This window comes from Lichenostomus cassidix, chromosome Z (assembly GCF_008360975.1).
Source record: "Lichenostomus cassidix isolate B80296 chromosome Z, HeHo_3.0, whole genome shotgun sequence".
Lineage (NCBI taxonomy): Eukaryota > Metazoa > Chordata > Aves > Passeriformes > Meliphagidae > Lichenostomus > Lichenostomus cassidix.
This window is the reverse complement of record NC_139511.1, coordinates 4,267,059-4,290,531: the sequence shown is the minus strand read 5'-3', so window position 1 is coordinate 4,290,531 and position 23,473 is coordinate 4,267,059. Positions and strand designations below refer to the sequence as shown.

The 23,473-nt window shown below is 44.4% G+C and overlaps 1 protein-coding gene across 6 annotated transcripts in view; it reads left to right on the top strand.

The window, feature by feature from the left end:
- ZNF462 (zinc finger protein 462) overlaps nt 1-23,473 on the top strand; it is an 88,723-nt gene that overhangs the window by 39,158 nt on the left and 26,092 nt on the right. For 3 of the 6 annotated variants that reach the window (XM_085042548.1, XM_085042550.1, XM_085042549.1), the window contains exons 3-7: nt 165-5,683; nt 6,581-6,745; nt 8,330-8,604; nt 11,546-11,664; nt 15,835-16,026. In XM_085042548.1, the coding sequence (XP_084898674.1) occupies nt 165-5,683; nt 6,581-6,745; nt 8,330-8,604; nt 11,546-11,664; nt 15,835-16,026 (6,270 nt within the window). The remainder of the gene's footprint in view (nt 1-164; nt 5,684-6,580; nt 6,746-8,329; nt 8,605-11,545; nt 11,665-15,834; nt 16,027-23,473) is intronic. The other 3 variants (XM_085042551.1, XM_085042553.1, XM_085042552.1) reach the window with 3 other exon arrangements.

Below are 23,473 nucleotides of genomic sequence, written 5' to 3'. Positions count from 1 at the left end.
CTGACCATTGCCAGATCTGTAGGTATTACCATAAGTAAGTGAGGGAATCCTGGAGTGATTGGTGTCAATTCAGGATGTTGTTACATTCCTAAGCATACAGGGTGGGTGGAAGAAGAGACTTTTTATTTTATTTATTTACATATACACCTTAATTCTCATTTTAGGGCAAAATGCAACAAGTCAGATGGGGACTGGAAGTTACTATAGCCAGAGCCAGAGTTTCTATGGCCAGCATATGGCTCCAAATCCTAAACCAACCAGCAAGTTTTTCCAGTGCAAGTTCTGTGTGCGTTACTTCCGTTCCAAAAACCTCCTCATAGAGCACACACGGAAGGTTCATGGAGCACAGGCTGGGGGGAGCTCAGTGGGGCCACCAGCTTCTAGTTCCCTAAATTACAACATCATGATGCATGAAGGGTTTGGTAAAGTTTTCAGTTGCCAGTTCTGCACCTACAAGTCACCCAGGCGTGCAAGGATTATTAAGCACCAGAAAATGTATCACAAAAACAACCTGAAAGAGAGTTCAGCTCCTTCTGCTGCTGCTGCTGCTGCTGCTGCTGTGTCTGAATCAACGTCTGCTTCTGTGCCAGTGCAGGAACCCTGCAAGGAGCTGCCGGCTGAGGTGGTGGAGCGGAGCATTTTGGAGTCGATGGTCAAGCCCCTGACAAAGTCTAGGGGCAACTTTTGCTGTGAGTGGTGCAGCTACCAGACACCTCGGAGGGAGCGCTGGTGTGACCACATGATGAAGAAGCACCGCAGCATGGTGAAAATACTGTCGAGCCTGAGGCAGCAGCAGGATGGAACCAGCGCGCCTGAGGTGCAGAGTAAGAGTGCCCCGAGTGCCTCTCCAAACTCAAATTACATGTCCATGAGCACAACAGGACGTGAGATGTCAAATGCTAACGTCTCAAACTTCAGGGGATCTATGGGCAATTCACTTATCAGGCCCAACTCTTCTACATCTTCGAAGTTTTCTTCTGTGTCTTACCCTCAAATGAAGCCTAAGTCACCTCACAACTCGGGCATGGTTAATTTGTCTGACAGATCCCGCTATGGAATTGCTGATATGACGAATTCTTCTGCTGACCTGGAAACAAGCAGTATGCTAAATGACTCCAGCTCAGATGAAGAGCTAAATGAAATGGACAGTGAGAATGGCTTAAACTCCATGGATCACCAGACCTCAGGAATGTCTGCAGAGCAGCTGATGGGATCTGATGGCAACAAACTATTGGAAACAAAGGGAATTCCCTTCAGAAGATACATGAACAGGTTCCAGTGTCCTTTCTGCCCTTTCCTGACGATGCACCGCCGCAGTATTTCCCGCCACATCGAGAACATCCACCTGTCTGGAAAGACGGCTGTGTACAAGTGCGACGAATGCCCCTTCACCTGCAAGAGCTCACTGAAGCTCGGCGCCCACAAGCAGTGTCACACGGGAGCAACATCCGACTGGGACACCATGAACTCCCAGGCTGAGAGCATCGCCTCGTCCCTGAACGACAGCTCGGTGTCTTACGAGAGCGGGAACATCAATGGCAGGAAGTCAGCCGGGATGATGGAACCCGTGCAGCCACAGCAGCAGCCGCAGCAGCAGCCGCAGCAGCAGCAGCAGCAGTCGCCCCAGCCCCATTCACAGCATCCCTACAAGTGCACGTTGTGCAACTATTCCACCACCACTTTGAAGGGCCTCAGAGTTCATCAGCAGCACAAGCACTCATTCTGTGACAACTTGCCAAAATACGATGGGCCGCCATCAAACGCACCGCAGGAGAGCGAGGCAGATGCTCACCCCTCTGCCAGCACCGTGAAGAAGAGCCAGACCTCCATCCTTGGGCTCTCATCTAAAAATAACTTTGTTGCTAAAGCCCCTAGGAAGGTCTCAAATGACTTCCCTTTAGATCTCTCTCCCGTGAAAAAGAGAACTAGAATTGATGAAATAGCGAGCAACCTGCAGAGCAAGATCAGCCAAAACAAACAGCAGGAGGATGCTGTGATTAACGTAGAGGATGATGAGGAAGAGGAGGAGGACAATGAGGTGGAGATAGAGGTGGAGTTGGACAGAGAAGAAGAGCAAACGGAGCCAATGATTGATGTTTCCAGTTCTTACGCACCCCAGCAAATGTGGGGCAGAGAGGCTAATGATTCCCAGAAGGAGGCAAGCTTCAGGAGCATGCAGCATGACTACAATTCCACCAACGGGGCGGAGATTGAGCTCACTTTGTCTGAGGATGAGGAGGACTATTATTCTGCTGTCAGCATGAAGGACCATCAGAGCCCGAACGCCTCTGTTCTGGGGAGCCAGTCCAACATGTATGGTACCGACCAGAACAACGAGAATTCGGAGTTCAATGACTCTGGCAGGCTTTACTATTGCAAACACTGTGATTTCAGCAACAAATCTGCCAGGAGTGTTAGCACCCACTACCAGCGAATGCATCCCTACATTAAATTCAGCTTTAGGTACATCCTGGATCCCAATGATCACAGTGCAGTGTACCGGTGTCTCGAGTGCTACATTGACTACACAAACTTCGAAGACCTGCAGCAGCATTATGGGGAGCATCATCCTGAAGCTATGAATGTACTGAATTTCGATCATTCTGATCTGATCTACCGCTGCCGCTTCTGCTCTTACACAAGCCCAAATGTTAGAAGCCTGATGCCACATTACCAAAGAATGCATCCCACAGTGAAAATTAACAATGCAATGATATTTTCAAGCTATGTTGTTGAGCAGCAAGAAGGGCTGAACACAGAGTCTCAGACACTGAGAGAGATCTTGAATTCTGCTCCAAAAACTATGGCAACCTCCACCCCCGTGGCTCGCGGGACTGGTGTGCCAGCTGGTTTTAACAAAAGTGCCACCAAGAGTTTCAGTCCTGAATGTGAAAATCAGAAGGAACCTTCAGTCAACACTGTGGTTGTTTATGACTGTGATGTGTGTTCATTTGCAAGCCCTAACATGCATTCAGTTCTGGTGCACTACCAGAAAAAGCACCCCGAAGAAAAAGCCTCATATTTCAGGATTCAGAAGACCATGCGCGTAGTCTCTGTTGACAGGGGCTCTGCCCTCGCTCAGATGTCGTTTGAGCTGGGGGCTCCCATCTCCCCAAAACTGTCCAACCTGGCTTCCCAGCCTCCACCTCCCCCACCACCACCCCCAGACCTCTCTACTGAGCTCTACTACTGCAAACACTGTTCCTACAGCAACCGCTCCGTCGTGGGGGTGTTGGTCCACTACCAGAAGAGGCACCCCGAGATCAAGGTCACGGCCAAGTACATCAGGCAGGCTCCCCCCACCGCGGCCATGATGCGGGCAGGGGAGCTGCCCCCCGGCATGCAGAGGCCACCGGTGTCCATGCAGCAGCTGGGCCGCGCTGGGTCCGAGAGCTCCGTGAACCCTCCGGAGAACGAAATGTTCTTCTGCCAGCACTGTGATTACGGAAACCGCACCGTGAAGGGCGTGCTCATCCACTACCAGAAGAAGCACCGCGACTTCAAAGCCAACGCGGATGTGATCAGGCAGCACACGGCCACCATCAGGAGCCTTTGTGACCGCAGCCAGAAGAAATCAGCTGGCAGCCTGCCCGCCCACACCTCTGGCAGCGAGCGGGATAAGTCCAAGCTGAGAGCCCTCAAGTGCAGGCAGTGCAGCTACACCTCCCCTTACTTCTATGCATTGAGGAAGCATATTAAGAAAGACCACCCAACCCTGAAGGCCACGGTCACTTCCATACTGAGGTGGGCATTTCTGGATGGCTTGATAGAAGCTGGTTATCACTGTGAATGGTGCATTTATTCGCACACAGAGCCGAGCGGCCTGCTTGTGCATTACCAAAGGAGGCATCCCGAGCATTATGTTGATTATACCTACATGGCAACCAAACTCTGGGCAGGTCCCGATCCTTCCCCTCCTGCCCTGGTGATGCCGACAGAGATGAAGACCTATAAATGCAGAGACTGCATTTTTGAAGCATCTTCTATTTGGGATATTACTAATCACTACCAAGCATTTCACCCTTGGGCCATGAATGGAGATGAGTCTGTGTTGTTAGACATCATTAAAGAGAAAGATTCTGTTGAGAAAACCATGCCACAGCCTGATGAGGGTGGGGTCAGGATGGATTCCGAAGACCAGATAGCAACGTCGCAGATGGATCAGGATGCAGAGTGTGCAGAGGATCCCAGCCTTTCCCATGAAAAAACTGTCCAGCTGGCTTCTGCAAACCCTGCCATCTCCTCCACTCCGTATCAGTGTACAGTGTGCCAGTCTGAGTACAACAACCTGCACGGTCTCCTGACGCATTATGGCAAAAAGCATCCTGGCATGAAAGTGAAAGCAGCAGACTTTGCTCAGGACATAGACATTAACCCAGGGGCTGTGTATAAGTGCAGACACTGCCCATACATCAACACACGTATCCACGGCGTCCTCACACACTACCAGAAGCGGCACCCATCGGTGAAAGTCACTGCTGAAGACTTTGTGCATGACGTGGAGCAGTCGACTGATATTGCTCAGAACGACGTGGAAGAGACGAGTAGGATTTTCAAGCAAGGCTATGGTGCTTACCGGTGCAAACTCTGCCCTTACACCCACGGAACGCTTGAGAAGCTGAAAATCCACTATGAGAAGTACCACAATCAACCCGAATTTGATGTTTTCGCCCAGTCGCCGCCAAAGGTGTCTGCCTCAGTGGAGCCAGACATGGTGGCTGAGATCAAAGCCTCCCCAGAAATTGCTGCCGAGGATGTTGGAGAAGTCTCCATGCCAGCACCTCATTTCTCCAGTTCTCACTTAGTGTCTCACACAGTTTTCCGGTGTCAGCTCTGCAAATACTTTTGCTCCACCCGGAAGGGGATAGCGAGGCACTACCGCATCAAACACAACAATGTCCGGGCACAGCCAGAGGGCAAAAACAACCTCTTCAAGTGTGCCCTGTGCTCCTACACCAACCCCATTCGCAAAGGGCTCGCGGCACACTACCAGAAAAGACATGACATTGATGCTTACTACACTCACTGCCTGGCAGCCTCCAGGACGGTAAGCGACAAACCCAATAAAGTGATCATTCCATCTCCTCCCAAGGATGACACTCCTCAGCTGAGTGAGGAGCTGAGGAGGGCTGTAGAGAAGAAGAAGTGCTCTCTCTGTTCCTTCCAGTCCTTCAGCAAGAAGGGCATCGTGTCCCACTACATGAAGCGTCACCCTGGGGTTTTCCCCAAGAAGCAGCATGCCAGCAAGCTGGGGGGATATTTCACTGCTGTGTATGCTGATGAGCATGAGAAACCAGCTCCAGCCGAGGAGAGGAACGACTTCGAGAAGCCTGAGGTGGAGACTGAGACTCAGGAAATAGAGTGGCTTCCCTTCAGGTGCATTAAATGCTTCAAGCTGTCCTTCAGCACGGCAGAGCTGCTGTGTATGCATTACACTGACCACCACAGCAAGGATTTGAAGAGGGACTTTTCCATACTTGGAAGTGGCACCCGCTCTCAGAGCCCTGTCTACCAGTGCAAGCACTGTGATACAAAACTGCACAGCACGGCAGAGCTGACTGCACACTTGAATGGTCACAATGAGGAATTCCAGAAGCGTGCCAAACGTCAGGAGAGGAGGAAGCAGCTTTTGAGCAAGCAGAAATATGCAGATGGTGCTTTTGCAGATTTCAAACAAGAGAGGGTAAGGATTTGTGTGTCTGGTCTCTTTCTCTGCCCCCTGCTCCCCGCTGGGGAGCCCACCAATGCCCACTTGCATGTTCTCTTTGACAGCCAAATGACCACAGGCTAATGAATGACTCAGAGTGCCAGTGAGCTCCATAAGTCAATTACACATTCTGCTTTAATTTCCTCATCCATCCGCCACATCTCCCTAGGTTCTGTAGGAAACCTTGTTCCTTCCTACTGCTTCCTTCAGTATTTTCTTTATCGTCTTTCCTCCCTCCCACGCTTCTGGAGGGCCATCTGTGTCTGACAGTCACTTGTTCTTCTGTGGCAAGGCTGCCATGTACTTTGTCACAGATTCTCTACAAAATGTCCCATCCCCTTCTTCCATGTCCCTCTGAATAACACATCAATTTGCTTCTCAGCCTTCTCTCTCTCAGCCCTTTCTCTCATTGAGCACTCAGTATCGGCATGCCATGAATCCTGTCTGGTGACAGAACATTTGGGCAAGTGTCTCATAAGGAGAAGACTAAATTGTTGCTCCATTTCTTGCCCACTTTCCCCCTTCCTTCTGCTTCAGTTTGAAAAATGCACTTGCGTGGGAAAAGCTTTGCACAGATGTTGGGGAAGTCATGGGGTTGGGGAAGTCATGGGGTCAGGGAAGACAAGGCACAGCTTCAGGCCAAACTGAAATGGTCTTCTAGGGGACCACTGTTAACCATAAACTGAAGGTTTCTTCTGCAGAGATGTCTTGTCCACTTACTTTGTAGGAATCAATGATGGCAACAGAAACTGACCTTGCAGTTCTGCAGAACTGGACATCAAGTGTAACATCAGGTCCAGAGTCTGGTCTGTGGTCCTAGAAACTGAGGTGGCAAAACTCACTTCAGTGATTTATGCTTGTGTGCTCAAACAGGCTTTTGGACACCTGGAAGATGTTTCAAAACTCAAGGAGAGGAAGGTGGTTGGCTACAAGTGCAAGTTTTGCGTGGAAGTCCACCCAACACTTCGAGCCATCTGTAATCACCTCCGCAAGCATGTCCAGTATGGGAATGTCTCGTCTGTGTCGGCCACAGTAAAGGTAGGAATTCTTTAAAGGTGACTAAAAGAGACTGAAACTACTTGCATTGTTTAAAATAAAGGCCTCGTTGATAACCTACAGAGAGCCCTTGTGAAGTTGAATGGGTTTTGAACTGGGCATTCCGGTTCAGCATGGCTTTTTAATTTAACACTAAGTTTCTGAAGTGTGTTTGGTTCATTTCAAGATGTTTTAACTTTTTTTCACTCTTGATCCAGGGCCACGAAGACTCTTTAATTCTCATTTCTTCTCAGCCACAAAGGAGTTGATGTCGTTGATGACCGAAAGGCTTGGTTTATGAGCGGGAAAACTTTCTCTCAGCTACTGTCTGGGCTACGTTTCTGCTTAGTTAAGCTCAAAAAAGAGCTGTTTGTTTTCTTTTTTTGTATCTATATATGTATAATTTTTTTTAAGAAGAAGAAGTGTGCACATATAAGTGTGCGAAGCTGCTTGTGGTACACCTTTCCACATGAAACCTGCACGCTGGCTCCAAACAAAACATTCAGTGGCCAGCTGAGGCAGTGATCCCCGTCAAGTGATTAGGTGCAAACGTGTTGTTCCTTTATCCCTGTGGAAAGGGATGCCTCCTATGACATCTCCAAGGACAGGCAATGTCCCAGAGTCTCATTTCCAGGATATTGGCAGGGGAAGTGAAAGTGCACCAAGGCTATGCTGCCTGACTGACAGGGCTTTTCTCGTGACATGGTTTGGTTTTTGTGGGGAAGCTGTGTCTTCCACAGCCTAACTCATTCCACCTGAGAGAGCTTCCATTGCCCTACCACTGACCTTTCTTTACCTTCTTACCTGGTACTCCTGACAGATTCAGATGCTTCCCTCCTAAGAGTGCTTTTCCTCTCCTCGCTTCTCAAGTGATGCTTATGTAGTGGGGTCAGTGCTTTCTTTTGAGTAAATAGAAATCTTGCATCAGGGAACAAAAGCTGAGAGCCTCAGCCTAAAGAATGTGCTGGAAATGCCTCTTACAGGGTATTTAACTAGCTGCACAAATGCATGCTCTGGTTAGAAATGGGAAAGGAAAGTAATGAAAGAGAGTTAAAAATAAAAAAGGCTTCTTCTGTTTGCTCTACGTTTTTAAAGAGGCTTCTAGGGTCTTAGTGTACCAGCTTCTTTCTTGAGAGTTTGACATGGATGGATGAAATCTACTTTAGACAGACAACTGTATTAGTCTGCAGGGTAGCTACAGTCAGCTAGAGCAAAATAAACTAAAATTAACTGCTCTGTAACTTACTAATTATTATCTGATCAAGTTCGGAAGATTCCCACCAAGACCATGGAGACATAGGTTTCTTGTCTTTTTGCATGATCTGACACAAACTTCGTCAAGGAGTGAGATTCTTTTTTTTAACATATGTATGCATGTATATAATTGATACAATTATGTTTTTGCCTCCCAAGAATAGCTCTTTTTTTTTTTTTTTTCAGAAAGCCATTGATGTGGAGTTTATGTAGGGATATATTTAGAGACATAACGCAGTGGGAAACCTGGACGTTGTGATGAACACAGGGGAAAGACCGAGGGGGCAGAAGGGAGAGAGAATTGATGGCTTTGGGGGGATATGTGTTTTTTAGCAGGAAGCTGAAGATCCTTCAAACACAACTTTGATGGAGGGTTTTGAGGGAGCCAAAGACCCTGGCATGGTGGAATTTACAGAAGCTGAATATGGAGCATCCCTGGAAGATGAAGCCAGGCCTGGGGGCTACCACTGCAGCCAGTGTGACCGGGTTTTGATGTCTATGCAGGGTCTGCGATCCCACGAGAGGAGTCACTTGGCTCTGGCCATGTTTGCCCGGGAAGACAAGTACAGCTGCCAGTATTGCTCCTTTGTCTCTGCTTTCAGGCACAAGTAAGTTGTGGCTTTTTGCTTTTGTTTCCTAAAGAATCGCCAGCCTAGTGCTGCTGTTTTGTGAGGAAGAGCTCGATGTTGAGCTGCACTTCTCTCGTGGTTTTTGTATATTTGGCCATTATGATTGGCTGTTTGTAAAAGATTGCACCTTTATATTATATTTATTATATTTATTTTTCTTTAATTCACGTTAGCCCTCTTTTTGCATGTAAGAGAGAAGCATGCAGGGCAAAGAATAAGAATTATGTCCGTAGGCAAATAATGCAGCCCACCACTTATGCACCCTTGTCAAATGCATGGGACTCAACAAGCCAAGAAGAGAAAAGCATTTTCCTAGTTAGTCTTTCATATTTAAGAAACTTCTGCTGCATATAAGTACTGCAACTCTTTGTGGGTTGAGTTTTCATTTCTAATGTTAAAAAAATATCATAATTTACCTTAAATCAGGGTATTTTTTTCTTAATTGTGGCATGCTGTTTCAGTCTACAAATATTTCAAATTCATGCCAGTGTGGCATGTGAGTGACTCCCTCATCCTGTTTCCTTGTCTGATACATGGTCATCATTAATAGCCACCTTTCTTATGATTTTGTTTCCCTGAAATCTGACTTAGCTTTAAGGTTGTTAGTTTTAAAAATTATTTTACTCATAAAAATATATATGTTCCCCCAAAAATGGAATTTGTGGTTTATTTCCCACTGGCGTCCCAGGCCTGATTCACAGGTCTGCATTTTCTCTAATTTCTGGGCAGCAAGCTGTTTTTTCACTGTTTTAACAAAAGAAGACAGATCCAGGTGCTCATTTGATGTATGCATTCATAGAACTCTTAAATTTGGTGGTGGTGCCACCGTTTTGCAATCAAATGCACGTGGAACAGAAAGCATTTTTTCATTCCTTATGTTAAAAAGCAAGGTTTCTGCTGGTGTCACAACTCTGCCAATTGATGCCACAGTTGGAAAGGTCCATGGGATGGAGCAGCCAAGGGTAGGAAAGGGATTTAGGGGAAGGATGTGCACTGCTGGGTGTATCCCACCCTGCTTCAACAGAATTTTGTTGAGTTTGGTGCCTGGTCACTCTCTTTCCTGCTGAGGATAAGTTTTATCGCAGAAGCTGCAGGATTGGTAAATCAGAAGGTGGTGGATGGCAGGGAAGAACTCATCACCTAATGTGGTAATAGGTGTGGTCTCTGTTGTTGAAGTTGTTTGCTTCTTTTATTTTTGGTTCTGATGCAATTATTCTCTTGGGAGATTATGTCTGTGAAAGAAACCAAACCAAATGTTTAAACAGCCCACTGTTCTCCCAAATCTGACCGAGACTTTAAAACCTCCTGTTGGAAGAGTGCAGCTGGCAAAGTATGTGGTTATGAATATAGTTTTAATTATTGCCATGTAGAGTACCTTAAGGTATATATTTATAATAGCTTAATATGTATTACATACCTCTTTGGCAGTCTGCTTTAATTGTTAAGTAATCTCATTCCCTGGAGGCTATTTAAAACAAGTTGTGTTCTATGAAGTATTCACTGCAAGTGTTCTAAGCCTTCCTCATTTAGGAGAATTTTCCCTCATTTCTCTAGAAAACCTGTGCATTTTGTCTTGCCACAAACTCCATCCTGGATTTCTGTTAAGTTTTATTTGTATGAAGTGACCCTGAGAGGAGATATAAGTTCATTTTCTATTTTTTTGCTGTTATCAGATGTTTGAATACACAGGCTTCAGTGTTAGCTCTGGTAAACAGGGATTTTCTGGCTCAAGCCCTTGTCAGTGTGGGACTAAAGATCACGTGAAATCTTGTGCAGTGTGACAGGGCTGGAACAACTGCTATGTTGATTCTCTGTGAAATAGCAGGACAATTTAGGACAAATGAAAAAAGCTGTGGCTGAAATACATCTAGAGTTAAGGTGGGGGATGAAGGGCAGTTTTGGCAAACTGCAACTCCTGCAGTGACTCTGCCCTGTTGTTGTTCCATCACCATGCATGGGGTGGCTCAAACTAAGACCAGATCAGAAAGCATAAGTGTGTCCAAAGTAGAAATGTTTACAGCTTGGGCTCAGACTACCTGCCTGCCACCCAGAGACTGTGAATTCATGCCTGTCAGCCACAATGTAGGAACTGCAGAGCTCTGCAGGATTCACTCAGTTAGAATGAATTTGATCTTCTGTTAGAAAATGTGGGAAACATCCCTTTTTCTCCTCCAAACTTTACTGAGCTGTTATGACAAATTGTGGAGAGAGCAGGTTTTGATCACTTGGCAGTATTCAGGCTGTTGGTACTTCCATTTTCCCTGAAGAAAGTGGAGGCTGGTCTTTGCCACCCCTTCTTCTCCTGCTGAGCTTCATGTAGAATCTCCTACACTGCTGCTTCTGAAACTCTGCTGCCTTTTAATCCTGGAACTCATCAACTGTAGCCTGCTGGCACTCTCCCCAGAGCAGGATCTCTAATCTGCTTTTGCTGCTGTAACCAAAAGAAGGCTTCCTCAGTAAAGCTGGTCAACAAAAAAATATATACTTTTTTAAATTTTTTTTTTTATTTACCCTTGATCAAGGGGACAAGAGGGGACATATTTTCACAAAAATGTTGCCAGGAGAAAACTTGTGCAATGATACCTTAGTGAGAAAATAATTTGTTGCCTGTTCCATTTTTCTTCAACTGGCCCTTAAAGTCTGGGTCATGCATAACTTAAATTATACTAATCTTGCCCTATAAGTTTTATTTAGGTGGCTTGCTCTCTGTATAAACAGAATTGCTGTCAGCTCTGCCCCTTTCCTTCACTCTAGATCTGACTTTATTGTGTAAGCAGACCTGTTGAATTTGTTGAAGAGGGAGAACAAGAAACAATTCTCACTCGTTCCATTGCTGCTATTAAGTGCTTTGCCTTGCATCTGAAGAAACAGCTGAAATGACTGACTCTTTTCTTGTCTCTTTTTTCTATTCCTTCCCCAGCCTGGACCGCCACATGCAGACCCACCATGGACACCACAAGCCGTTCCGCTGCAAGCTCTGCCCCTTCAAGTCCTCCTACAACAGCCGCCTGAAAACCCATATCCTCAAGGCTCATGCTGGTAAGTGTTCCCCTCTCATTCTTGCAGCCAGGCAGCTGAAATGGCCCGTGTGTTCTTGTGGCTGATCACAGATGAGGGGTTGAACCACGTGTTTTGTCACCAGGACTGGGTAAGATTTTTCCAAAGGCCACAGTCGTGTCTTGCCAGCCTGTGGAAGCTGTTTTGGGATAAGTGGGAGTTTGGGAAATGGCAATGGCAAGAATTAAAAACAGTGATGAGTACTTCAGGAACTTTTTTTCTTTTTTCTTTTGTATGAATGACATTTTTTTCCTTGTTTCTGCTTTTCTCCAAGTGGATTTCATCGCTTGCACCATAGATGCCATAACAAAATTGGCAGTGAGCTTTGCTCTGCTCTCTGAATTTATATTTGTGCTTTAGGTGACTCTGGGAGAAAGACTGTGAGCTGCACTTTGGTTTTATTAGAGTCTTACGCTGGCTTTCATGTTAAAACCAAACACTGCAAACTTTGGGAGTCAGGTCTGTGTGCAACAGACTGAGAATGCCAAAATGGCGTTGCCAAACATGGAAATTTGTCTTGCAAATCTCTGTATTTCAGTACGGAATACACACAGCCAAGAAAGCAGACATGCTTCTCAGGAACAGGAACTGGGAAGGTGATGGGTCACACAGAGTAGGTCACCTGAAATTGCTCCACCTTTGATTATTGAAAAGTAAGACTCAGAATTTCCTCATCTTCATGCCTTGGCTGTAGACTCTTGGCACCGTCAGTCATCCTGCACTGAAAGGTTATCCCTTGGTTTGCAATGCAAACATGCACTCTGATGCAAATAATAGAATAGTGACCAGTCTGAAAACCTGAAAACTAGCCCAGTTGTTAAAAACTTGCGAGTAGAAAGTGCTTAAATAGAAGTTTCTGACAAAAAGAGCTACAAGTATGTTCCTTATTCTATTAGTTGTTCACTCAAAGTCATATACTCTGGTTGGGATCGAGGAGGAAGGCAAAAAAATGGGGAGAAAAGGCATAAGAAATTTGTAGCTGTCTGCTGGTAAAAACAAACAAAAAAATAATTGTTGCCATTGATCCAAAGGCATTTTTCATCTGCAAAAAATATAGGTGGGGTTGATGGTCTTGTGTACTTTGTTTCCTGTATTTTTTGGGGGATTTCACAGAGCTTGTGTCACTTTCTGTACCTGGATGCCTGAAACAGACTTAACTTTTCCCACCTTCCTATTGTGTAGGACCATGGCATTCTATCCCTTTTAGGAAATCCAACTATGTCCAGCAGTTCCAGTTCAGAGAATCCCACATCCTGTATGGAGGAGCCATGGTTCTTTATTTTCACCAACCAGAAAGTAATGTTTTCTTTATGCTATTACACAGCTGGGCTCCTTCGTGTTGCCTTGCTTGAACCTGCCAGATTTTCAGACCCAAAGTTACCGTGCAACTAATATTTACTTCACACTTCTCTTCATGTAATTCATTGATTTATTTATTAGGAATTCATGCTTCTGAACTTGGTTTAGTGGACGGACACCCCTTGAAGGGCCATGTTTTGCATTGTACAAGAACACAATTTCATGGTTGCCTAGATAGTGCTTGCACAATGACTTGGGTAATAGGGTTTCCAAAGGTTTGTGATGTGTTTCTGCCTCAGTCCCATTTCCACCAAATGAATGGTCAACGTCACGGAAAAGTTGCTTGTGTGTTTTTCAGTCAGAGCTTTGCTTTGGTGTGTTCTGAGTCAGTCGTTCAGAAATGTGTGTTACTGAACAGACATGTCTGACTTCCACAGACTCCCCAGCTTTTCAGTAACATTCTCTGAACCTCTCTTTTGTTGCCATTTTTCTGTCAACTGTCAATCCTCTCATTACCGGTTTGTTTAGAATTTAAAACTTCAATCCCCCACTGAATTTTTCCTGGAGTCTCCTGGAGATCTTTAAAAGTCCATAAAGTCATGAATGCTGAAGTGTTTTACTCAGTGTGCCTCTCTCCCTCGTTTTCTGGGGATAGATCAAAATTCAGTGAACTACAAAATCCGTTCTTGTGTGACAGCTGGTACCAGTGTTTCTGGCATTTGTTTTTCATCCAGTGTGTGCCATCTCCTTTGGCGTGGAGCAGAACAGTTTACAGTTTCTCTAAACGGCCTCTCTGTTGTTTTCATCTGAACTTTTTCACCTGTTTCTATTTTTTTTTCTTTTTTTTTTTTTGCTTGTGTTTTTGAGCGATCCTCGTTGACAATTTCTTAATTAGCAGTGGCTCTGGAAATGCAGAAATGAGTGATTGTAAGATAAGAGCATTGGCCCCTGTTCAGTTTCTGTGTAATCTGGAACACAGTGCTTTGAGTATATATCAAGTGTTGAGACCCACTACATAATGCTTGCATTTATTTATTTGTATGTGTATTAATATATGATCACCTTGTGAGATGCAAAACAGGCAAGACAGAAGAAAGACTGCAGAATACTGCTGTTGAGCCAAAATGTAGCTTTTCCTCTGCAATCAGACACATCCTTTCATGTTTTGGTGTCCATTTGAAATGAATAGTGGGTGTATTTATTAATGTGTCTAGGCTGCTTGGTATGTAATCATCCTTTATTTGCTTTAATGTCTTGTGGTGCTTTTTAGTTAATGGTGCATGTTGTCATCCAGGAATCTTACCCTGACAAAGCCATGAAGGTCTATGTCTGTATCCCATTGGTATCTTGCAACCTTGGAATATATTTTGTCCTTAAATTGTTGTGTTCCATTGAGCAACTTGTTGCGCGTGGTGCTCAAGAAATGTTCTGTTTCTATTTGTAAAAAGGAAATATGTAACTCATACAATGCACAGGTGAGGAGTGTAATTTGAAAAAAAAACAAACATGCAGGACAATTTTTTGTTTCACCAATTCAGACTCTTGGGTGATGTGTTGTTTTTCAGATGTTGCCAAAAAAGGGCATTCTGTGAGTTTGTATTTTGTCCTGATGATTAGCATGGTTTTTCTGGAAGACAGGGGTGGGAGTTTTGTGGAGGATGGTTGCTAATCCTTTCAGGTGTGCTTACTCTGGCTGCAACACGTGTGTTTTCATATTTTCTTTTGGTTCGCTTATTTCTAGTGTGGGAAACAGTGCTGCTTGAGAACCTTCTTTGCTGGATTTGTTGAGAGGTGGAAAACATTTTCTGCTTTGTTCATTACCAGAACTCTCGTTCCTCTGTTACTACTCATGAATATTTCACTCCTGTATTAGTTTTGGCACTTTATGTACAGCTCATATGTGGCCAGTGTTACTCTTGTACATGGAAGTGGCACTTCCAAAACAATAACTTGGCACCTGTATATATAATATCACATTGTTTGTGTTGGGACAGTTTCACTTTGTGTTCCAGTTGCCTCCATGCCTCCATGCAAAACAAATCTTGCATCAGGATTTGTTTCCCCTTGTTTGCTGTCTCTATGGCTTGGAATGTGTTCAAAATTTAAATTCACTACTGTGCATTGCTTCTGTTCTTCCACTCCTTTTAGTGCTTTTTCATAACACACTTTCACACAGCCTGGCAGATACACCCTTTGTACTTGGCACTGCTGTGTTCACCAGCCTTGACTTGGTTGCCACTTCTGTGAAGATTACTGCTGCCTAATGGCAGGTTTCTCATAAGGAAAACTCTGACCTTTCCCAAAAATAATTACGCCACACTTTCCTTCTTTTTTTTCTCTTTTGTTTTTCTTTTTTTTGTTTTTTGTGGAGGGCCCTTTGTTAGAGTTTTATAGTGTCCTTCTTGCTTCGTTAATAATGACGCTGGATGTGCTGCATGCAGAAACAAATGACTTCACCATCTTTAGTTGCTGTACTCCCAAACAAATTTGGAAATGCCGTGGTTAAGTGACTCCATTTTCATCTCAGAGTCTGTTTTCTTCTCATACCATGCAACACAGGCATGCTGAGAGTCTGGTCTCTGTTTTTTGGTGGTTTTTTTTTTTTTTTGACATCAGCCGCTGTGCAAGGATCTGCAGTTGTCAGAAAGTGATACTTTGGTCCAGAGCAGGTGTCCACACCCGCAGACTCCAGACTGCTCCAGCAAGGAGACATGCATAGCTTGTTTTCTTTGGGATCAGTCTTTCGCTGAAGAGTCCATGGGAATTTTACTGCCAAGTTCAGTAAGAGAAGTATGAGGGCCCCATTTTGTTTCTTTTGTGAGCTGATGACTTGCCTGTATTTCGCTCACCCAGGTGAACATGCCTACAAATGTTCCTCCTGCTCATTTTCCACCATGACAATCAGCCAGCTGAAAGAGCACTCCTTGAAAGTGCATGGGAAAGCACTGACACTGCCAAGACCCCGCATTGTCAACCTTGCAGCCTCACACGCCCACCACACCTCCAAGAACCACACTCCTGCTGAAGAAGTGGAGGACTCTAATGGTAAGAGGTGCCTCGGAGCAAGAATTTAATTGTCTAAGGTGCCGCTTGATATTTTTATTGCAAGCAAAATTGCAGCAGGCAGCTTTGCACCGAAAGCATCTTCATTTGATCATTAGGGAAAAAAAAAACAAAAAACCAGAAGTTGCATCAAAACCAAGAGTAAACGTGGTGTTGTAGGAAGTGATCTGCTTTAGGTCCTCACCAGTTCATATGACATGAATTTGTTCCATCACTACACCAGTTGACTTTGGGATGTGTCACTGCTGGCTTGGTTAGCAGAAACTTGCACTGTAGGAGATTTTCAAAGTCATGGTTTCTGTTGACAGCCAGTGGGAAAGGGATCTTCAAATTCAATCCATATTCCTGATTTTCCTTTACATTCATAGAATCATAGAATGGTTTGGGTTGGAAGGGGACCTTGATGATCATCTTGTTTCACCCCCTGGCCTTGGACACTTCTAGGGATCCAGGGGCAGCCACAGCTTCTCTGGGCAACCTCTGCCAGGGCCTCACCAGAATTTTTTCCTAATATCTAATCTTCTCAGTAGGGCCCTTCAGTGAAACCAAATGGTTAAGCTTAAAATGTGAACCTCTAATAGTAGTAAGAGTAATTATTGTTGTTGTCCTTCCTGCAGAGGACACCAAAAACACTTTCAGATATTCAGCTGCAGGAAGGAGAACCTAAGCACTGTTTTCTTTTCAGTGCTTCCTTTGAGAGCTGTTAATCCCCTTGTGCTGGAGGGGTGTGTAGAAGATGCTTGGAAAGCAGCAGAGGGAGGGACACTGTTCAAACAGAGAAATACAAGAGGTGGTGTATGGTATCACAGCAAGCTTTTGAAGTAGTAGCTCATGAGGCATCTTTGGGTGTCACTTCCTGCCAGTTAAAAAAAGAGCTCTTTTTTGGAAAAAAAACCAACAGAAACCACCTTAATTCCTGGATGAGTTGCATTGATATGGAAGGAGAATATTTGCAGATGTTCAAGGAACTGGAATGTATGGAAGGTGTATTAGAAGAGGGAAAAATACCTTTTTTTTCCCAGAAGCTTGAGTGGTTCTAGCTGTTGAACAGCAAGAATTTTGTTGTTTGCTGTTTTGCTTGGGATACTGGGGATACTGAGGATGGAAGATAAATATTATCAATAATCATTTTGTAGTATTTTTGGTCTCCTGTCTTCCTTTTCTTTCTCATCAGAAAAAAAACCCAAGTGAAATGAGAAAGAGTGAAAGAAAAGAAAGATGTTCAGGAAATGGCTGAAAGGAATTGAAATAAATAAATAATCAGCATAGAATTACTTTATTGAAGGAAAAAAGAAAACAAGCAAAATATTTTTGTGGCTTAGCAAGTCACTTTTTGGGTCAGAATCAGAATCTTAGCAAAGGATTTTGACCAGCTGCTCTCAGACAGCCTTTTGTCAATGGGTTGTCTGGAACAGTGCAGTAACAGTTTTTTTGCTAAACTAACCCAACGAGCAGAAGACATCTTGAGATGTGTTCTACTGCAGTATTTTTTTCTTTTTTTTTTTAACTGTTTTTTTCAAATAAAATGATCCATTACTTACTTAAGAAGTGGGGAATAATTTTCAGTGGCTGTCCTAGCCTTTGCTGTGTTAGTTAGCAGTCTTTTGTTAGCAATGGTGTGTTTTGGGAAGGATGGTTCAGTTACTTTTTTTTAATTTTGCTTATCCCAGGACCTCGAACTCATGATTAGTGGAGTTACCATTCAGCTGCAGATCCTGGGGAGGATAATTTTGCAGCCTTAAAGAACTTTTAAAAACAGCGGAAATGATGACTCTGTTAACAAAAGCATTTTGTTGGGTTGACTTTGTTACCTACCTCTGTATTACAGCCTGAGACCAAGGCCAAATTTGTCCCAGTTAGCTAGATCATCTTTAAATGGGGTTAATGGTTAAGTCACTTTGACAATAATAGAAGCCACCCACTGGGGAGCTGGTCAGACAAGTACAGGTGTTATAATAATCGTGTTAGCATTTTCGGCATTGCTCGAGGAAGGAGTAACCTGCTTTAAGTAATGTTTTCACATTATGCACTTGGCTCCGGATCAGGTTAATCATGGCTGCTGTTATGGCATCACATGGTTTTTTTGTGGGTTTTTTTGTTTTGTTGTTTTTTAGGAGGAAATAAATCATTGCCTCTGTGGCCCAGGTGGTGAGTCACAGGTGGTGTGCAAGACTAGATAAAATACTGGTCCCAATAATAGGAAGTGCAGGTCCTATTATGTCCAGCTGGAGTGTTGGGAAGGGCTCACATGGTGTGGTGTAGCTGGATTTTGTCTGCTGGTGTATATAAATAACCTGCAGTGTGAACCATGATCAAGTTAATTCACCAGGGGTGCAACACTGAGTTAGGGCTGGGGTGAAAGACAGACAAAAGGTTGCATCCCACTGTTGGGGAACTTGTTTTATAAGGTTGATAGGTGGTGTGCAGCAGGCTTGTGTAATTGCAGAAAGGTTGCAGAAAGGAGCTGTTCCTCTGTCTGAGTATTGTGGATAGGAAATACAACAGGGTGATTTGGGGAGCTACCAGAACTCATCTTGTTGGTTGTTGAGCTCTGTAAAAATGTAGAAAAGGGGGAAGGGTACTGAATTGGGATAGCAGAGTGCATGTCTGAATAGAGCTGCTCTGGGACAGCAGCCCAGTGGAAATTCTGTGATGTTTTTTTCCCCCTGCAAAAATTGTTCCCTGACAGGCCTTTCTTAGAGCGTTCCTTTTATTCTTTTAGGTTGATCCATCCACTAAAAAAAAGTGAGTGTGTTTAAGTTTCTGTGGCTCATCTCTTTCAGTTTTGTCTTGGCAGCAGCAAACTTATCTGAAGCATTCAGCTGTACATCCCAGAGGTGTTTTGGGGTGCTTGACAGATTTTTTGTGGGACTGAAGCTAAAGTGGAGAAGGTGCTGAATGTTTTAAGTAGAGCCATCCTTGCCAGCTGTAATTCTGGTGACAATTGTCATTAGAAAGCATAACAACCTTTTCAGTCCAGTTAATAGCAAACATTTCAGTGTGTGTGTGCTTCTCGCAGGGCAGCAGTGTGAGAAGGTGATTGTGTCAGTCCCGATGAGTCAGCAGAGAGGGCTTTTTTTACAGACACCATCATTCAATGATCCTTCCTTTTGTTTCGCACCCCTCTTTGCCTGTTGGACAATATTTTGATACAAAAAAATCCTCTTTTCACTGTATCTTCTTCTAACCAGAGGTAAAGCACTCAGTAGGTTTTTTTTTGGGGGGTGTGGGGTGACAATATTTGGTTTGTGGGTGTTTTTCTTGCAAACAGACCCAAAAAAGCCACCAGGAAGTGTTGATCATGAGTGCTATTTTTCTGGTTTTCTAGTGTAGGGGTACTGAATGGTTTGTAGTGTCCAGGTCTTCATGACATGATGAGGCTGCCACTGTGCCAAAATGTTCTTCTCCTCTCCTGATAGTTTACAGCTATTTTTTTATCTTGCAAGAAAATAAAAAATAGGTGGGGATTTGCTAAATATTTGCATGTGTGGTTGGGTTGTTAGAATTCACTCATTTGCGATTTACACTAAAATGCTGCTTAACTGTTTTGAGAACTTGGGAAGTAAAAATCAATTGTAAATTGAAATACTGCACACTGATAATGGGAGGGATTGGATGAATCTCCTCACAAGATCAGCTTCCATGTTCTTTCAGCCTTTGTGAGAATAAGAGCTTGCATTTGTGGTAATCTCTGGCCAGAATGGGGTTTATGGGTTTTTTGGTTGTGCTGTCACCCTGTGGGGCTGAGCGTGTCACAGGTAAGTGTTCCCAGCTCTGCTCCTGCTGGGTTTGAGTGCAAGGCAGTGAATCCCACCACCTGCCTTGCCAAGGCACCACATTGGAAGGCTTCTTTCCATGAGGAAGAGCTGCAGGTGAGGCAGAGACGCAACTGCGTGGCTGAACATGAGAAAACACCAACAGGAGTTGCGTGCAAGGGGATCATCAGCTGAGCAAACAGCACATGGCCACAGACACTGCCTATGTGAGTGGGGTTATAAATGTGTTCTGTGTTCAGGGGCTGTGGAGTTGGGGAACTCCTTCCTCTCACAAACTGGAGAGACACAGCCCCTTGTCATAAAGTCTGTAAAGGAGAGGGAACTCAATAAATTGTTAAACATTTTCACGTTATGGCTTCACCCACAGCAAAGGCTTCTTGAGAACGTGTGAAATACCTGCCCTAAATTGCCCTGGCTACCATTATTGATTTTTGGAGTAGCCCTTTATTTTTTTGAAAATAACCCCTGTGGCCTGACCACGTTGTGGAGCAAAGCAGTGCTCTTTATTCATATGGCTGGCAGATTTGGAGCCTCGTAAATTTCCTTGTGTCATGACTGTGTGCAGTAATTCAAAATTACAGCTTTTTAAAATGTTACTGTTTAAGAATTGTGAATTGTCAAAATAAGGCAGCAAAGTGCAAGGCTAAACAGACCTGGATGTGGTTTCTAGTGTCTTCTCAGTCATGCTGCTGTTTTATAAGACCATTCCTTTTTGCTGGTCACCAGTTCTTCATCTACAGAAAGCAGCTCACTTTTTGTGTGCCCTTGAAGCTCAGTAATTATGCTTTTCACTGTTGTGCAAACCAAACAGGATCTATCATTAATACCAGCACACATCACAAAACGTGTAAGGTCAGAACTAGAAGATTCCTTTAGTCTCCCAGTACGTGGTTTATCAACATCTTCATTAAATTTAATTACTTGCAGCAGCAAATGCATTGAAAACTGCTAAGTGAAACATCCAGTGCCCTCTTCCAGTTGTTTTTTTTCCCCGAACTTTAGCCTTTGCCAGTGGAAAATAACTTTGCCTCATCTAGAGACTGAAATATAAATACATCTGTTTGCTTTGCCAGAGCTAGGCTTGGGCACAAAACTGCTTAACTAAGTCTTGTTTCCTGGACTGTTGTTTCGGAACTGTAAATCCCCTCCCATTTCTGCACAATTTTTCAGAGTAGATAGTGCATAATCAGGATGTATGTCTCCCTCTGTGCTGCCTCACAGATGAACTGAAGGTTGCAGAGGGCCTTTGGTGGGTTTGCTAAAGCAATTTCTTGTACTTCCAGAATGAGAATAGAACGATGGGCAGCAAGGTGCCTTTGCAACAAAATCCACTATGTTGATGCTAGGGAGTTATGGTTCTGCCTTCCACCTTTCAGAACAGAGGCAAGCTTTCCATATGGCGAGACATACTGCCCTGATTTGTGGATTTTGTTGGTTTTGTTGTTGTTTTTGGTTTTTTAAGCCATATCATGGGTTTTGGCTGACTTGCTTGTTTTTATTCATGCGTGCTGTTACTCTTGATAAGGGATATTTTTCTAACCTTGCAATCAGGGTGGGAAGTTCCTAAGATGGTCCCTTCCCCTCTGCTGCTGTTTCTCCCTCATTGTTCCTGGTGTGCCTTTGTATTTTATGTCTGCTGCTGTCTGGGGAAAATCACAGTGGTCAGTCCTCACAGCCAGAAAACTTTGTATTGGAGCAGAATGTATTTAGCTGGGGGTTTGGGGTTTTTTGGGGGGAGGAGGGGCTTGGACAAAGACTCCTTTGAAGTTTCAGACCCTTTTGTTTCACTGTAGTTTGACTGGAAGGGCAGAGAGCCAGTAGTGACTACAGGGCAAATTCAGGCAGAGCTTCAATGGCTAATTGCTTTAATTGCCAGGTGAGTTGGAAGGATTGCATCCACGTGAAGGATGCAAGATGGTGATCTGCATACTGCAGAGCAGAAGATGCTTCTGCTTTTGTAGTTACAGCAGGGATGCAAAGAGCTGTCTGCTTGTTCTGCTTGTTTCCCTGCTTTTGTGCCCCACAGGAGTGATGCCTCATTCTCACTCTGAAGTATCAGATTAACCTCTCTTACCTGCAGGCTGCTTTTTTTCCCCCCAGCCATGTTCCTTCTTTCTCTAACCTAGAGCAAAATCCTGCTTTCCCCTCAGTCTCTTCTTCCCATTTAGCCACTCTGCCTTCCAGCGCTCATAAAAGTCTCTGGGTACTTGTTGGTGTGCCTTGTGGTCAGTGTTAAAGCTAAATATCAGATGCTGGATCAGATGGAGCTTTTCTCCTCCATCAGATTGGCACAGACTGGTGGAACAAGCCCAGGGCTTGTTCACCTCCACTTTTCCCAAACAAACTCCTCACTGTTCCACGGTCCTGAGGCACTGGGGGGGATGACCTTGTTCTCTGCAGCTCTCTTCCACTGGGGTATAGTTGTTTGGCTTCTGGCCTTTTCCTGCAGCTTGTTGAGAACTGTTTTGTGGCTGGTGGAACAGAGGGAGATGTCATTGGCTGTGCTGAGGGGAGTGTCAGCTTGCTGTTCATTGTGCTTTTTCTCCTGGTGCTGTTTTTTGTGCTTGGAGCTGAATGGGCAAAGGCAAAGCTGAGGTTCAGCAGGATGCAGGCTGGAACTCCTGCAGCTGGGAGAAGGTTGCTCTCAGTCTTGTGTGGACTCAGCCACCCTGCTGTGATGGGATTGCTGAGCCACTGAGAGACTCGCCTAGGGTAGGGAGAAGACAAAATGTTTGGGCGGACCAAGAAATAAATGAAGGAAGAAATGTCTTCTGGGTTCCTTCTGAGCAGAAGGAAGTTACCTGATTGCACCCACAGTGAAAAGAAAGAAGCATATCCTGACTCCTTTTGTGTTTTGGGGTTTTTTTTCTGAGGTTTTTGCTTTCTTTTGGCACTGGTTTTCATGTTCAGGAGAGAGGACAAAAGTGGTATTGTGGGTCTGGGGAATTTGTGATCACTCAGTACAGGGTAAAAAGGATGCTGTTGGTGTGAAGGGATACAGGGTGTGACTTGACCAAGGTTGTTTTGCAGGTTCTCATTCCCCCTCTCATATTCTAGCCTTCTCTCCCTGTCACCTTAGACTCCAGTTCATCCCATTGATTTAAAACATGCTGGAGGGATCTGATGCTTGGCAGAGAGGTGAAACTTCTTTGCTCATTTTAGCTCTGCTGAAATGGATGTGTGTTATCATCATACTTGACAGCCCAATATTTGACATTTAAGTAGCTGGTTTTATTTCTTCTTTAAGGAACATTGTTGCTACAAGTGCTTGAAAATACTGCCTGAAGTGTTCTGAGCTTGGAGCTGGTGAGAGAGATGAGAACTTTCTGTTGGCAATAAAAATAATGTCAAGGTGTGTGCTGGAGGTCTCCAGAACAAATCACACAAGTTCAGGTTCCTGAGCCCTATGGTTAGAATGAATCTTTGATACCCACATACTGCCACTGTAATTGTAAAACAGAATGCAAATACGTATTGCTTGATAAATCTGGTTATTTTGCCCTTCTTTATTTCAAGCCTTAGAGGAGAGTGAGCTTTTAGGTGACAGCAACATGTGTGGTTTTGGCACTGTGTTTGTATTAATAGAGATAGGTAGGGGGTCAGTGCAATAGAGAAGGAAATGTGCAGCACTTCTGAAAAATACCTGATAAGTT